This window comes from Salmo salar, chromosome 28 (genome assembly GCF_965601325.2).
Source record: "Salmo salar chromosome 28, fSalSal1, whole genome shotgun sequence".
Classification (NCBI taxonomy): domain Eukaryota; kingdom Metazoa; phylum Chordata; class Actinopteri; order Salmoniformes; family Salmonidae; genus Salmo; species Salmo salar.
Genome location: NC_138318.1, coordinates 19021388 through 19034653, shown reverse-complemented (window position 1 = coordinate 19034653; position 13266 = coordinate 19021388). Strand labels below are relative to the sequence as shown.

General features: G+C 43.3%; 1 protein-coding gene across 2 annotated transcripts in view; it reads left to right on the top strand.

Moving 5' to 3' along the window:
• Positions 1-804: 804 nt before the first annotated feature.
• LOC106589612 (fatty acid synthase) overlaps positions 805-13266 on the top strand; it is a 30492-nt gene continuing 18030 nt past the window's right edge. The window contains exons 1-7 of one of the 2 annotated variants that reach the window (XM_082970513.1): positions 805-1022; positions 1118-1151; positions 8256-8401; positions 11785-11937; positions 12177-12350; positions 12476-12676; positions 12846-12968. In XM_082970513.1, coding sequence (XP_082826639.1) covers positions 8275-8401; positions 11785-11937; positions 12177-12350; positions 12476-12676; positions 12846-12968 — 778 coding nt within the window. In that variant the 5' untranslated portion in view covers positions 805-1022; positions 1118-1151; positions 8256-8274. Of the gene's footprint in view, positions 1152-8255; positions 8402-11784; positions 11938-12176; positions 12351-12475; positions 12677-12845; positions 12969-13266 lie in introns of both variants that reach the window. The other variant, XM_082970512.1, reaches the window with a different exon arrangement.

Here is a 13266-nt window from a genome sequence, read left to right as displayed (position 1 = left end):
TTATTGGTGGAAGTTATTAAGTTATTAAGTATTACCAAACCTCTTGTTAAACAATACAAAAGACTCTGAATACTTGGGTGGAATAAAATAAATGATTATCTTTCTATACATGCAAAACAATGGATATAAAATATTTCAATGATAAAAAAAAGAAGTTATGATGACTCCTTCAATTCGTACAGGTGATCGAACACATGCATTGATAGATATATCATTTCCACAACGTCAACCACAGGTGACCATGCAGTTCATAGAAATTATATTCAACATAGTATTGGCCTAATCTGCACTAGTAGATTTCCAAATGCGTTACACATGCTGTAAAGAATACATTCATTCATTATTAATATGTTAGGGGAAATATTTACCTTGTGTAGGCTAAATCCACCATGATTTAATGGTATATCCATCTCCAATAAATTGCATTGTCAAAAATCATACATTTGTGAATAAAAAGGGGAAAAATCTAATTGATCAAGATTGTCAAATGTGTTTCCCAAAGTCCATGGACTATTGCATGTGTCCTCCTTTCTGCAAGATTTCGAAATTAGTTATTGTTCAATCAGTGTGAAATCTGAACACAGCTCAGACCTGTAAGTGATGGTTCTGCGCTTTGAACTTGAGTGATGAACTTGGACTTGGCTTTGGGCTTTATCAATATAACGGGGCGGGGGAAACTGAGCTAGGCTACCGGTGCACTCGCACATTGGACTAGCACATAGGATACATCCAATGTACTACAGTAACCTTTCCATCGCTTTCTTCCGTTTTTTTCCGAAACTACAGCGTTCAGCGAATCACCCCATCACTGGCTGAGACTGTGAGCCCTGCCTCTTTTCTCATTGGACTGGACAGCCCAGCCAAGCTGTCAGCCCATGTGGCGTGGCCGGGGAGAGCATGTCAGACATTTAAATTAAATAGAGAAAGGGAATCAAAGAAGCGAGAGAAATTGGAAGGGCTAGGCAGGGAACGGGAAGAGCTCGCGATTCCTCCCGAACAACTGTAGCACGGGCACATCACAGGCAAGCAAGCTCTCATCTACCGAAGATAAGGAATTATCGAGGGGATTTTTGCTAACGTTAACCGTTTCTTTACTAATATTTCTCTCCTTTTTTAGTGGTTTCTACAGATATTAAAACACCTAACTACAGGTAAGCTGTTCTGATATTGCTAGACTAGCAATGTTATAGCTTCTTCATCAGGTTAGCCGGTGAGACGTTCGCTTATCATGATGACCGGCGTCGTAGCAATAAACATAAACGAACTCAAAATGGATTTCCTCGATATCGGCTGGATTGTTTTTATATCAATTACTACACTTTCTCGTTACAATGTTCATGCATTTTAATAAGAGGTAACGTTACATCAGCTAGTTGACGTATTCTCAGAAATGGTGACATTTAGCTAAGCTAGGTAACGTAAAGATGTTGGTCGCCATCCCCTGCTCAGACGTTGTTTCCACTAACCAATAGTTGCGTGCAACGTCATCGGCCGTGTGTTGGACTGAAAGGCCGCTATATGTTGCGGTTAGCTGCTACGTCAAATACCTAACCAAGCATTTTAAAATCTGGCAGGCGTCAGCAAGGCCTGGGCAGAGGAACACGCTCATGGATTCAGGCGCAATTTCAATAGTGATGCCTGCCGCTGCTAAGGCTAGCAGTTGAGTTGCTATATGGTCATCACTACCTGGATGCCAACACGTTTTAATCATCTACTACTATTCACTGATGCCCTGGCATTTATAGGGGATTATGCTGGCTAGTTATCCGTGTGTGGCGTGCTTGTGTCCCTGGTCTAGATTTGGGAGTAGCAGGAGATAATCGAGCGTAGTTTATAAGTATTGACCTATAGGGCCCAGGAACAATGGTTTGATTAGCTATGTCTACATAAAAGGGTAATTCATAATTCAATTAATTTAGTTTTTTTGTGTGTTGATGCCTGGGATAGTATTGAATTGGATGCCTCTCCTTTTGAGAGCCCTTTTTCTGGTGCTACTCTTTCTGATATATTTTTGGTTACATTTTCTGCATGGCTAGTAGGAGGTGAGCATGATGCACTTTGCGCATCCTCTTAGTGTAATTGCAAGACAGTAATTTGATGAGTCATATTGCACAACTCATCCCTGTATCAGTGTCTCTGAAGACAATCACTTTCACTGTCATTCAGCCACTGTCATCTGAACTTCACTTAAAGGAAACTGAGTGGATTAATCTTTTGGTATTTGTTTAATTAGTCCATATCTTAAACTTGATTGCTGAATTGCAAAACATTTTAGGACTGTATCAACAGTGGACTAATGAAACCACAAATACCAAAATATAGTTTTTGAGTGGTATTTTCCTTGAATATTTCATATAGGCCTTGGCTAGTCCAAAGGGTTTAGCATGAATCTGAGGTTTTGTGCCTAAGACTTGGAAAAGAGAGCACCTAATCTAACTTGAGTATAGCCTGCACCCCTCAAACTAAACTCCAGACCTTGAAGCCGGTTCCACTGCATTTTTTTCATAGTTCCCCTCTAATCAGGGATTGCTTTAGACCTGGGACACCAGGTGCTTGCAAATAATTATCAGGTAGAACAGAAAACCAGCAGTCTCTGGACCTCGTGGGCTCAGGCTAAGAGCTGAATACCCCTGGCTTACCCAGACTAGTATCGCATTAGAAATGGACATCACTGTTTGGTGAGCCTACCCATCCCAGCCTCAGCCAGGACCCTAGCTCTCTTTATACCAGGGCTCTCCAACCCTGTTCCTGGAGAGCTACCATCCTGTAAATGTTCACTGCAACCCTAATCTAGCACACCTGATTGTAATAATTAGCCGGTTGATAAGCTGAATCGGGTTAGTTCCAACTGGAGTTAGATTGAACACCTACAGGAGGTTAGCTCTACAGGAACAAGGTATAGTCTCCCTGAGTGAAGGGGCTGGTGTTTTTTTTTGCCTACTTGACAGGCATGTAATCAAGGCACAGGATGAAATGTCCTGGCTTCTAGAGATGGATGTAGTCTTTAACTTCAGTGGAATTTGTCATACATCATGTTATTGCTATGTATAACAACTCCAGGTACTTTTCAGGTGTTTTAGTATCTATGTGACAAGTTGAGCCAAGTCAATTAGCAGCATGTTCTATTTGAGGCAGGTGAAACTATGCTACCCTGGTGTATGGCTTAGATTTGAACAGGTTTTTTTTATATATATTTTATTATAGATTGTCAATCATCCATACAGTTTCATTGTAATCTGTACAAGAACACCATTATTCTCTTCCTGCACAGATGTTGGTCTGTAGCATGTGTCACTCCCTCATAGGTTGAGTTATTATATTACACAAAATGGCTGTGGAGGACAGCGGGAGATGGGAGCACAGACAGAAAAAATGACCGACAGACTGAGTGAGTGGGGGAGAGACAGATGCACCGAGAGACGGAGAGAGAAACACACACAGGAAGGCTGTGTGCTTTGTCATCCATGGCATGGTGTCACTGTACAGTAGTTGTCATTGTGTTGCATAAGTAGATATCCAACACATGTAATCAATCAAGGCCCTGCCTTACTGTGATGAGATTCAGGTCAGGTAGATGATAATCCACCTTAATCCCTGTAGGTTTACTAGGCTACTTTACTAACGTGCTCCTACCCAGCCCTCTATGGCCAGACAGGGTGATACTCTATAGGCAGAGGAGTGGAGGGTGATTCTCATGAAACTGGCGCTTGACCAACATAATTCCTCTTGGTTCACTTAGATTAGATCTGTGTTTTTCTTTTTCGTAATTATGTTTATTTTTCATCTCCGAAACCTGCTTATTATTACTGTAATCCACCAATATTTCGGAAATATTAAGAAAAATGTAATTTATACTTTAGTAATTTTGGCTTAATCTGAGTGCCTTTTTTTCTTTATGCTTTAAGTACATTGAATGTGGTTTACACCCCCATATTTCTTGACCACTCCTACTTAATCACATAACTGACGTTTTACAAAAAATCTGTACAAAAGGTGTGAGCAGTGGTTCTAGTAAATCATTACAGTTACCAGCACAGCACACCAATCGACTATACATTAGAATGAATTTATCATTACCGAAAGGAAGGTTCTCATTACCAAAACGGACCTAAAAATGATGTCGTAGTGAGAAATGTGTGTTTTGGTAATGAGAGCCCCTTAGCGCAATCTGCAAGTAATAGATGGCAAACAATTGACCACATCACAAAAACCCATTCATGCCTCCCAAGTTGGTACGGTAATGGTTCTCTACGTTTCTTCCAATTTGAGCTTTTTTGTAATTTTGGTAATGAGAAGGTCAAGTGTCGTAAAGAGGGTGTTTGAGAATAAGATCCTCATTCTGAAGGCATATAAATGAAGAGATTAAATTAATTTGTGCTCATCTAAAGACGATGATGATCTAGATGATGCCTCATGTGAATTAAACTTTAAAAACTTTTTTTACAGCAACTTGAAAAAGTGTTAGGGTAATGAAAAAAACATGTTCACAGATGGTGTTTTTGTGTAATAAATATTATTGTTTAATGTAAACTTCAACTAGTATACAATTTGTGTAAGTTCGGCTTTTCTAATGTAAAATTGTATAAATTGACCTGAGGATTTAATCTGGACACATTTTAGTAATGAGAATTTAGTGTGAAAATGTACAAAATTCAGGCGAAAAAGTAATACAAAAACAAGACACTGTGCCATAAACGAGGCATCTTAGTCTTCAGATTGATACTTGATTGTTGCAGATGCATCATGGTTATCTAACTCAATTTTCTCCTGCCATGGTTAAAAAAATAACTGCTTTGATGAAATCACTTGTTACTCTAGTATCACTGTGACTGTTATTTAGATTGCAGCCTATTAGTGAGAAGGTTGCTTCTCTGTACTCTCACTAGTTCAACTGTTTTCTTCAAGCCACTGTATCTGCAGCTTCTCTTTAGCCTTCTCTCCTCTGTTGGATTTTGAACAGCATTCTGTCTATTAAAAATAAATAAAAGTAACACAATACAATAACAAGGCTATATACAGGGGGTACCGAGTCAATGTTCGGGGGTACAGGTTAGTCGAGGTAATTTGTACATGTAGGTAGGGGTAAAGTGACTATGCATAGATAATAAACAGCAAGTAGCAGCAGTGTAAAAACAAAGGGGGGGGGGGGGGTGTCAATGTAAATAGTCGGGGTGGCCATTTGATGAATTGTTCAGCAGTCTTATGGCTTGGGTAGAAGCTGTTAGGACCCTTTTGGTCCTAGTACAGACAGTGATGGATAACTAGCAATTAAAGTGGCCCTGACCTAGCTGGTTTTATGATGGTTTTATGTCTCTGTAATACAGGCAATAAAAGTCTAAAACTGTTACAGCAGCAGCATCTGTTCTCACTTTTCAGTCTCTCTGAGGTGTGAGAGTTTAGGACTCAGTGCTTTGGCAAGAGTTGTATAGGTTCCAATGCAATGTAGTTCTCAGCCCTGTGTGTCCATTTTGGCTGCCCTTTGAAAACCAAGATGAGGATTTTAACCGGTCAACTATTTTCTGAAGAGAATGGCTTAGGCTAGGCCTCGTTGTTTTTCATTTTATTTCTTCCTAAACAATTGATGGTTGTGTGCTATGACATCCTGATACTCTTACAGATGCATGGCCACTGCTCACAGGAAGGTGACTTCTCAGCCAATAACAGTACCAGATGTGCAGGCGTTTGTTCCAAGGCAGCACTAACAAACATAATCTAGGCCTGAAATGACATAACCTTTCTTTCCATGTGTACTATATACTTTCGAGTTAGACAGGTTTGTATTTATCCTTGGCTAGGCATTCAGACTTTAGTCTTCTCCTAGCTAGGTATTTACCTGACAATGTGCCCTAGGCTTGTAGAATGTAGGTAAATAATGCAAGTGACTTCAATGGCTGATTTCTCTGAACAGGGGAACCCCCCCTCCCCCACCAGATTCATAGTGAAGACATTACAAAGGATGAAGAAGCAATGGGTGTACTCCAAGCAGCAGCTCCATACTAGTCATCATAGAGAACTGATGCTGTATACTGGTTGTTGCGGTGGGATTGGCGTGGGGGCGTCCGTGGGTGGCTTTTGATCATTTTATTGGATTCCTCATGTCTTACTCATTGTTATGAAGATTTATGGCCCAAATCCGATGTTATGTGTTATATTTATTGAAGATTATATGAATCGTATAAAATAAAGGGCCAATTTGGGTGCTTAAAATTATATTTCAACAAAGTAATGTTTCAGGAATGCTCATTTTTATCTGTTTCTAACTACAAAAACAATTTCAGAACAATCTGAGATGGTGGGGGACATGGAATGACCCTACTGTATGTTATATGGTACGCTGTGTTATTTGGAAGGTGGGGGTCATGGAATGACCCTACTGTATGTTATATGGTACGCTGTGTTATTGGAATGGTGGGGGACTCTCAGTTCCATTCAAATATAGTTTGTTGAGTTATCAGGGAATGTAGCTATGCTTCAGTGGATGGACACACTCACACACACTGGCTAAAGAACTCACTGGGCTCTGTATTTAGATGCTACACACAGACAGTGAGAGTTAATGTAGTTAACCAATTAAGAGTGGTGATGTAGGCCCACACTGGCTCACTGTCCAATGGGCTAACTTTAAATCTGTAAGGTGTTCTTCAATGTTGGTCCTATGCACCCATAGGGTGTGCACTGTGCAGGCTTTTGTGCTATCCCAGTTAACAAACCTATAGCCTTCTAGCCTATGAAGTGCGTGGTAATTTGAATTCATGCGGACCAGAACAAAAGCCCTGTAGCTTTCCAGGGTTGAAGAGCGAGGAGTGCTGTAACACTCCTATTAGGGGGTCATCGGTACTGTAGGGGCTCGGTTCCACCAGCTGTATTGTGTCGGTGACCCTGCCCTGTGTGAGGGCGCTAACAGTAGGCTGCTGTGTGTTCAACTAGGGAACCGTTAGCTACAACTTGGAGTAGAGCGCCTCACTGCATCGCTCAGTGAACTGGGATAAACTGATTGGCCCCTGCCGTGTCATTGGTTGGCTGGCCTGCACGGAATGGCCTGGCCCAGGAAGGAAGGTTCTGGGCTGGATGATGAGTTCACTCTCACACTACTGTTCATGCACTGTGACTGCACACAAACATGAACACACACATACACTGAGTACCTCCTCTGCTTCTCTTCTTAAGCAGATACAGATATCTGTTTCCCTGCCCAGTCTGCTGTCGCCTGAGGTGATCTGGCTGACCTAGAAAGCACCTTTTTATAATGCTGCGCTGAACATGACTTTGTGCTAAAGAGGCTTTCAGGGCTCGTTTCCACAGACCCACTCAGTGCTGCCTGGTCAAGCAGTCAATCTATTGTTGTCAGTGTGAGACTCCTTGCAGGGGGTGAGGGAGTTCACAGTCGCAAGCTACTGTCTGTCAGAGAGTGGCTGCAAGCAATGAAATGTTTCTGTGGGGAATGGGAACTCTCCCATAGGGTCGTTTTTGTCTAGTCTTTTGTGTCTCCCCCTCTGTCTCTTTCTTAATTTCTCTGAATTCTTTCAGTCTCCTTTTCTCTCCCCTACTTGGCGTTCACAATTTTCTCAGGCTGTAGTTTTCTGATCATTTGTCACACTGCTGCCATCGTGCACCAGTTATTGTTTAAGAAACGACAATGTGCATAAATAAAGGTTAAAGGAAATTAACCTCTAACTACGATTGTGACAATACCAGTAGCCTAAATCCAAGCTTTTAAATTAAATATATATATTTTTCCATGGCAACAAAAAAAACATGAAGCAGACCAAAAATCTTTTTCAAATATTGTGTGCTATAGCTTGGAAAATAAACACATGTGACTGGGCGACAGTATTGTTTTTGGTTCCCCGAAAATGCAAATTCACTATTTACACGCAGAAGTGTTACATATTGCCTGCACATAGGCAAGGAATCAGAAAGATCAGCACTGGACTTGTTTGTATTTATGTTGCTGTCAGTCAAATAAATTCTCAGAGAAGGCTCGTCTAGCCTGACTGCCATAGTCTTCACATTAAACAATGGGGAGGAACCAGAAATATCAGTTTTTAGACTACTGGAAATCTTTGTAGTTTCATTTCAATAAAATCAACCTACCCTATTGGGAAACCTCAGAGAATGCTCAACTTCCGTGACTGCTTAGTTCACTTGCCCCAGGCAATAGAGCAACCCTTTGTCAATCCCTGCTTCTAAGTATCGTGATACTGGTATCTTCTCTTCTACATCTAACCCAATCTCTCGCTCTTCTCCTCCCACAGTAGCCCTTTTATTCCCAGGATGGAGGAGATTGTTGTAGCCGGGATATCGGGCCGGCTTCCTGAGTCTAACAACCTCGAGGAATTCTGGGAGAACCTCTTCAATGGGGTTGACATGGTAACAGAAGATGACCGAAGGTGGAAGCCAGGTGAGCCCCCGTGACCTTTCCATGACCTGGATGTGATTATGACCCATAAACATCAGACATGTTGTTGCTGTTTTTATTTGATTGTTTGCACTCTGAAAGGACTCACAACAAGCTTTGAAAATCTGACTGACATACAAGCTACCTTGCATCAGAGTGTAATCTACACCGTAAATTGATGAGTAGCTCGTATCATAAATTGGGTTGCAGATTTGAACCAAAACATACATTGTAGATGTAATGGCTGTCTTCGTGAAGAGAGGACCAAGGCGCAGCGGGTTGCGTGCTCATCATTATATTTATTTTAAATAAAGACTGTGAACACGGAAAAACAAAGAAACCACGACAGGAAACAGTTTAGCAGGCTATACACATAACAGCAGTGCTAAAGACAACTACCCACAATTAACAAACAAAACACATCCCTATATATAGGACTCTCAATCAAAGGCAACTACAAACACCTGCCTTCAATTGAGAGTCCACCCAATTACCTAACATAGAAATACTAAACTAGAAAGAACATAACCCGGAAATAATAAATCAAACACCCTTCTAAACAAACCACCACCCCAAACCACATAAAACAAATACCCTCTGCCACGTCCTGACCAAACTACAATCACATATAACCCCTATACTGGTCAGGATGTGACAGTAGACCAATATTTAATTCTAACATCTGCCATAAATGATGTGGGTGCACTGCATAGTCATGGAATGTTACATCAACCACATGATAGGAAATACCTCCCTTCCCTTGACCAAAGACCTGCTTAGCTGTACCTTTCTTTTGCATCACCATCAATGTGGGCAGGTTAATGAGTAGAATGCTGAATGCTTCCTCCAGTCTTTACTGGCCCATTTGTCAGATAGATAGAGATATATATTAATTACTCAGCAAAAAAATAAATGTTAATTACTGAGCAGAAAAATAAATGTTTCTTTTTCAGGACCCTGTCCTTCAAAGATAATTTGTAAAAATCCAAATAACTTCACAGATCTTCATTGTAAAGGGTAAACACTGTTTCCCATGCTTGGTCAATGAACCATAAACAGTTAAGGAACATGCACCTGTGGAATGGTCGTTAAGACACTAACAGCTTACATGCATACGGTAGGCAATTAAGGTCACAGTTATGAAAACTTAGGACACTAAAGAGGCCTTTCTACTGACTCTGAAAAACACCAAAAGAAAGATGCCCAGGGTCCCTGCTCATCTGCGTGAACATGCCTTAGGCATGCTGCAAGGAGGCATGAGGACTGCAAATGTGGCCAGGGCAATAAATTGCAATGTCTGTACTGTGAGACGCCTAAGACAGCGCTACAGGGAGACAGGACGGACAGCTGCACAGGATCGGTACATCCAAACATCAGACCTGCGAGACAGGTACAGGATGGCAACAACAACTGCCCGAGTTACACCAGGAACGCACAATCCCTCCATCAGTGCTCAGACTGTCCGCAATTGGCTGAGAGAGGCTGGACTGAGGGCTTGTAGGCCTGTTGTAAGGCAGGGCCTCACTGGCAACAACGTCGCCTATGGGCACAAACCCACCATCGCTGGACCAGACAGAACTGGCAAAAAGTGCTCTTTTTGAGGAATTGCAGCTTTGTCTCACCAGGGGTGAGGGTCGTATTCGCGTTTATCGTCGAAGGAATGAGGGTTACACTGAGGCCTGTACTCTAGAGCGGGATCAATTTTTGGAGGTGGAGGGTCCGTCATGGTCTGGGGCGGTGTGTGGGGTGGGGGCTGTGTTGATGCCGCCATCTTGCCACCATGCCACCACCTTCCTTATGTTGAGTTGCCGCCCCCCCCCCCCCCCCCCCCCCCCCTCATTTGCCCTCAGAACAGCCTCAATTCATCGGGGGCATGTACTCTACAGGGTGTCAAAAGGGATCCACAGGGATGCTGGCAAATGTTGAGTCTAATGCTTCCCCACAGTTGTCAAGTTGGCTAGATGTCCTTTGGTTGGTGGACCAGGAAACTGTTGAGCATGGAAAAACCCAGCAGCGTTGCAGTTCTTGACATAAACCAGTGCGCCTGGAACCTACTTCCATACCCCTTTCAAAGGCACTTCAATCTTTTGTCTTGCCCATTCACCCTCTGAATAGCACACATACACAATCCATGTATCAACTGTCTCGAGGCTTAAAAATCCTTCTTAAACTTGTCTCCTCCCCTTCATCTACGCTGATTTTGAAGTGGATTTAACAAGTAACATCAATAGGGGATCATAGCTTTCACATTGATTCATCTTGTCATGGAAAGAGCAGGTGTTCTTCATGTTTTCTATACTCTGTGTATCATTTTTGATTATGTGAGCTAAACAAAAAATATATAACATCTTAAAATATATATATATTTTTTATAACTAATGTTCTTGTCCCCACTACAACAAAAACATACTTAAATACTTGTAATATTGTCAGTTTATTTGAAATACTGTAGAATTCCATTCATTCCTATGGAGGACTGCTCCTACTATGGAGTGCCAATATGGCTGACCGGTGGCTTCAAAGCCTCTCAATGGCCGATACATAGCATCAGCAATCCAGATGCTCCACATATCATTAATCACTACCCAGTAACCCACATGAACCCAAATGAGTGCTGGTCGCCGTTAGCTGTACGACGAGCCTCTGACGTGTAAGAGTTGCTCTGTAGTCGCTGAAGGTGTCATGTCAGTCTGCTCTGCGCTGCTCTGCTTGCCGTTGCTTTTCACCACCTGGCTGAGGAGCTGGGCTGTTGGCACTGCTACTCCTTGGCTTGTCTTGCTTAGCTTCTCTCTCTCCTTCCTCTTTATTTCTCCTACTCGTTCTGGCTCTAATTCACTCCGTTTTGTTTTCTTGCTCGGTCTCTCTTTCTGCTTTTCTCCTCCATATTTTTCTTCTTAGCCCCGTCTCACCTTCCTAGCTGTCTCTCTCTCTTACTCCCTCGTTTGCTTGGTTTCTCTCTCTCCTCTGTTTCCTCTCTGTGAATAGCACCTCTCATCAGTCAGTGCCTGGCAACCAGCTAAAGCTCGCATTCATGTACTAAAAGGCTCCGGGCGAACGGCGCCCCTAAGACCACACACCACAGGAGAGGTGGGAAAAGCAGGGATAGAGGGAGGGAGGGAGGGAGGAGAGAAAAGGAATGGCGAAAAGAAGAGGGGAAGGGGATAGGAAAGGAAAGGCCCTTGTCTGCATAAAATTACTGAGAGGAAGGAATAGTCCTGCTTTAGGTTGTGTGTAAAATGATTACATGAATGAATATGTTCACTATTACATTCATGGGGAAATTATTCAGGTTATCCAGTCAGTCAGCGACTACAGGTAGAACACACGCTGTCTGGGGAAACCCAGTTATCCGCTTATTTATCCCTCAATGCACGTGTCATTCCCAGGTCTGTACGGTCTTCCAAAGAGGAACGGCAAGCTGAAGGACATCAGCCGGTTCGATGCAGCGTTCTTCGGGGTCCACCCCAAACAGGCCCACACCATGGACCCCCAGCTACGCCTCATGCTGGAGATCGGCTACGAAGCCATTGTCGACGGAGGTGAGGAGAGGGGTGATGAGGGGTGGATGGATGAGTAGATTTTATTTGGGAAAACTGTGTAAAGATACCAAGTCAAATGTATTTGTTTATTTGGATCCCAATTAGCTGTTCCTATCACAACAGCTACTCTTCCTGTCGTCCACACATTTAGATTAGATTACCCACATGTCACGAAGTTAATGTTTTAACGTTTATAGACCTGTGTGTGTGTGAGATTCATTGGTGTAATGTGTGTGCAGGTCTGAATCCGACGGAGCTGCGTGGCAGCAGGACAGGCGTCTACATCGGCGTGAGCGGCTCGGAGGCGGGCGAGGCCTTCAGCAGAGACCCTGAGGAGTTGCTAGGATACAGCATGACGGGCTGCCAGCGTGCCATGTTCGCAAACCGACTCTCCTATTTCTTTGACTTCAACGGTATGATCTCATCTAACACGGCAGTGGGTTCTCTCAAGCAGTTTTGTCACATGGTATCAATTGTCTTAATCTAGCCCTAACTCTACAGTCTCCTGTGTTTTTGTCTCCTCTCTCTGTCCCTCCAGGCCCCAGCACAGCCATCGACACCGCCTGCTCCTCCAGCCTACTGGCTCTGGAGAATGCCTTCAACGCCATTCGCCACGGCCACTGTGATGCCGCCCTGGTGGGCGGGGTCAACCTGCTGCTCAAGCCAAACACCTCTGTGCAGTTCATGAAGCTGGGCATGCTCAGTCCGGAAGGAACCTGCAAGTCCTTTGACTCCTCAGGTAAGAGGGGGAGAGACCTGGTTCGTGTTCAGAAAATCGCAATGTACAGAACTAAATGTTGAAGATAAATGCTGAAAGCACACCCACATACAGCTGCAATATTTCCTGGTCCGACCCTGAAACCACATTAACGTTACTTCCTGGTGCGCTCCTCTCTGTGTTCCCCCAGGAAACGGGTACTGCCGTTCGGAGGCTGCGGTGGCGGTACTGTTGACCAGACGTTCCATGGCTAAGAGGGTATACGCCACGATACTCAACGCTGGTAACAACACTGACGGATACAAGGAGCAGGGTGAGCCAACACCCCATTTATATAACACAGCACGGAGGGTACCTGCCCTGTCTGGAATGAAACCCTAGCCATAGCCCCTATCCCCAAGGCACTGAGGCAGACCTCACAAACCCTAGGATTGTTTCCTGGTCTGATATCTCCTACCCCTTAACTTTCCCCAGATCTATAAGGATTTGATGACTGTAAGCAACATGGTTATATTTCTGTACAACCCTCTGGTAGGTTACGTACGACGTCCACTATATTTCTCACCCCAACGTGTGGCCTGGCTTACGTAAGTGTCCTGTCCTGTAAATGC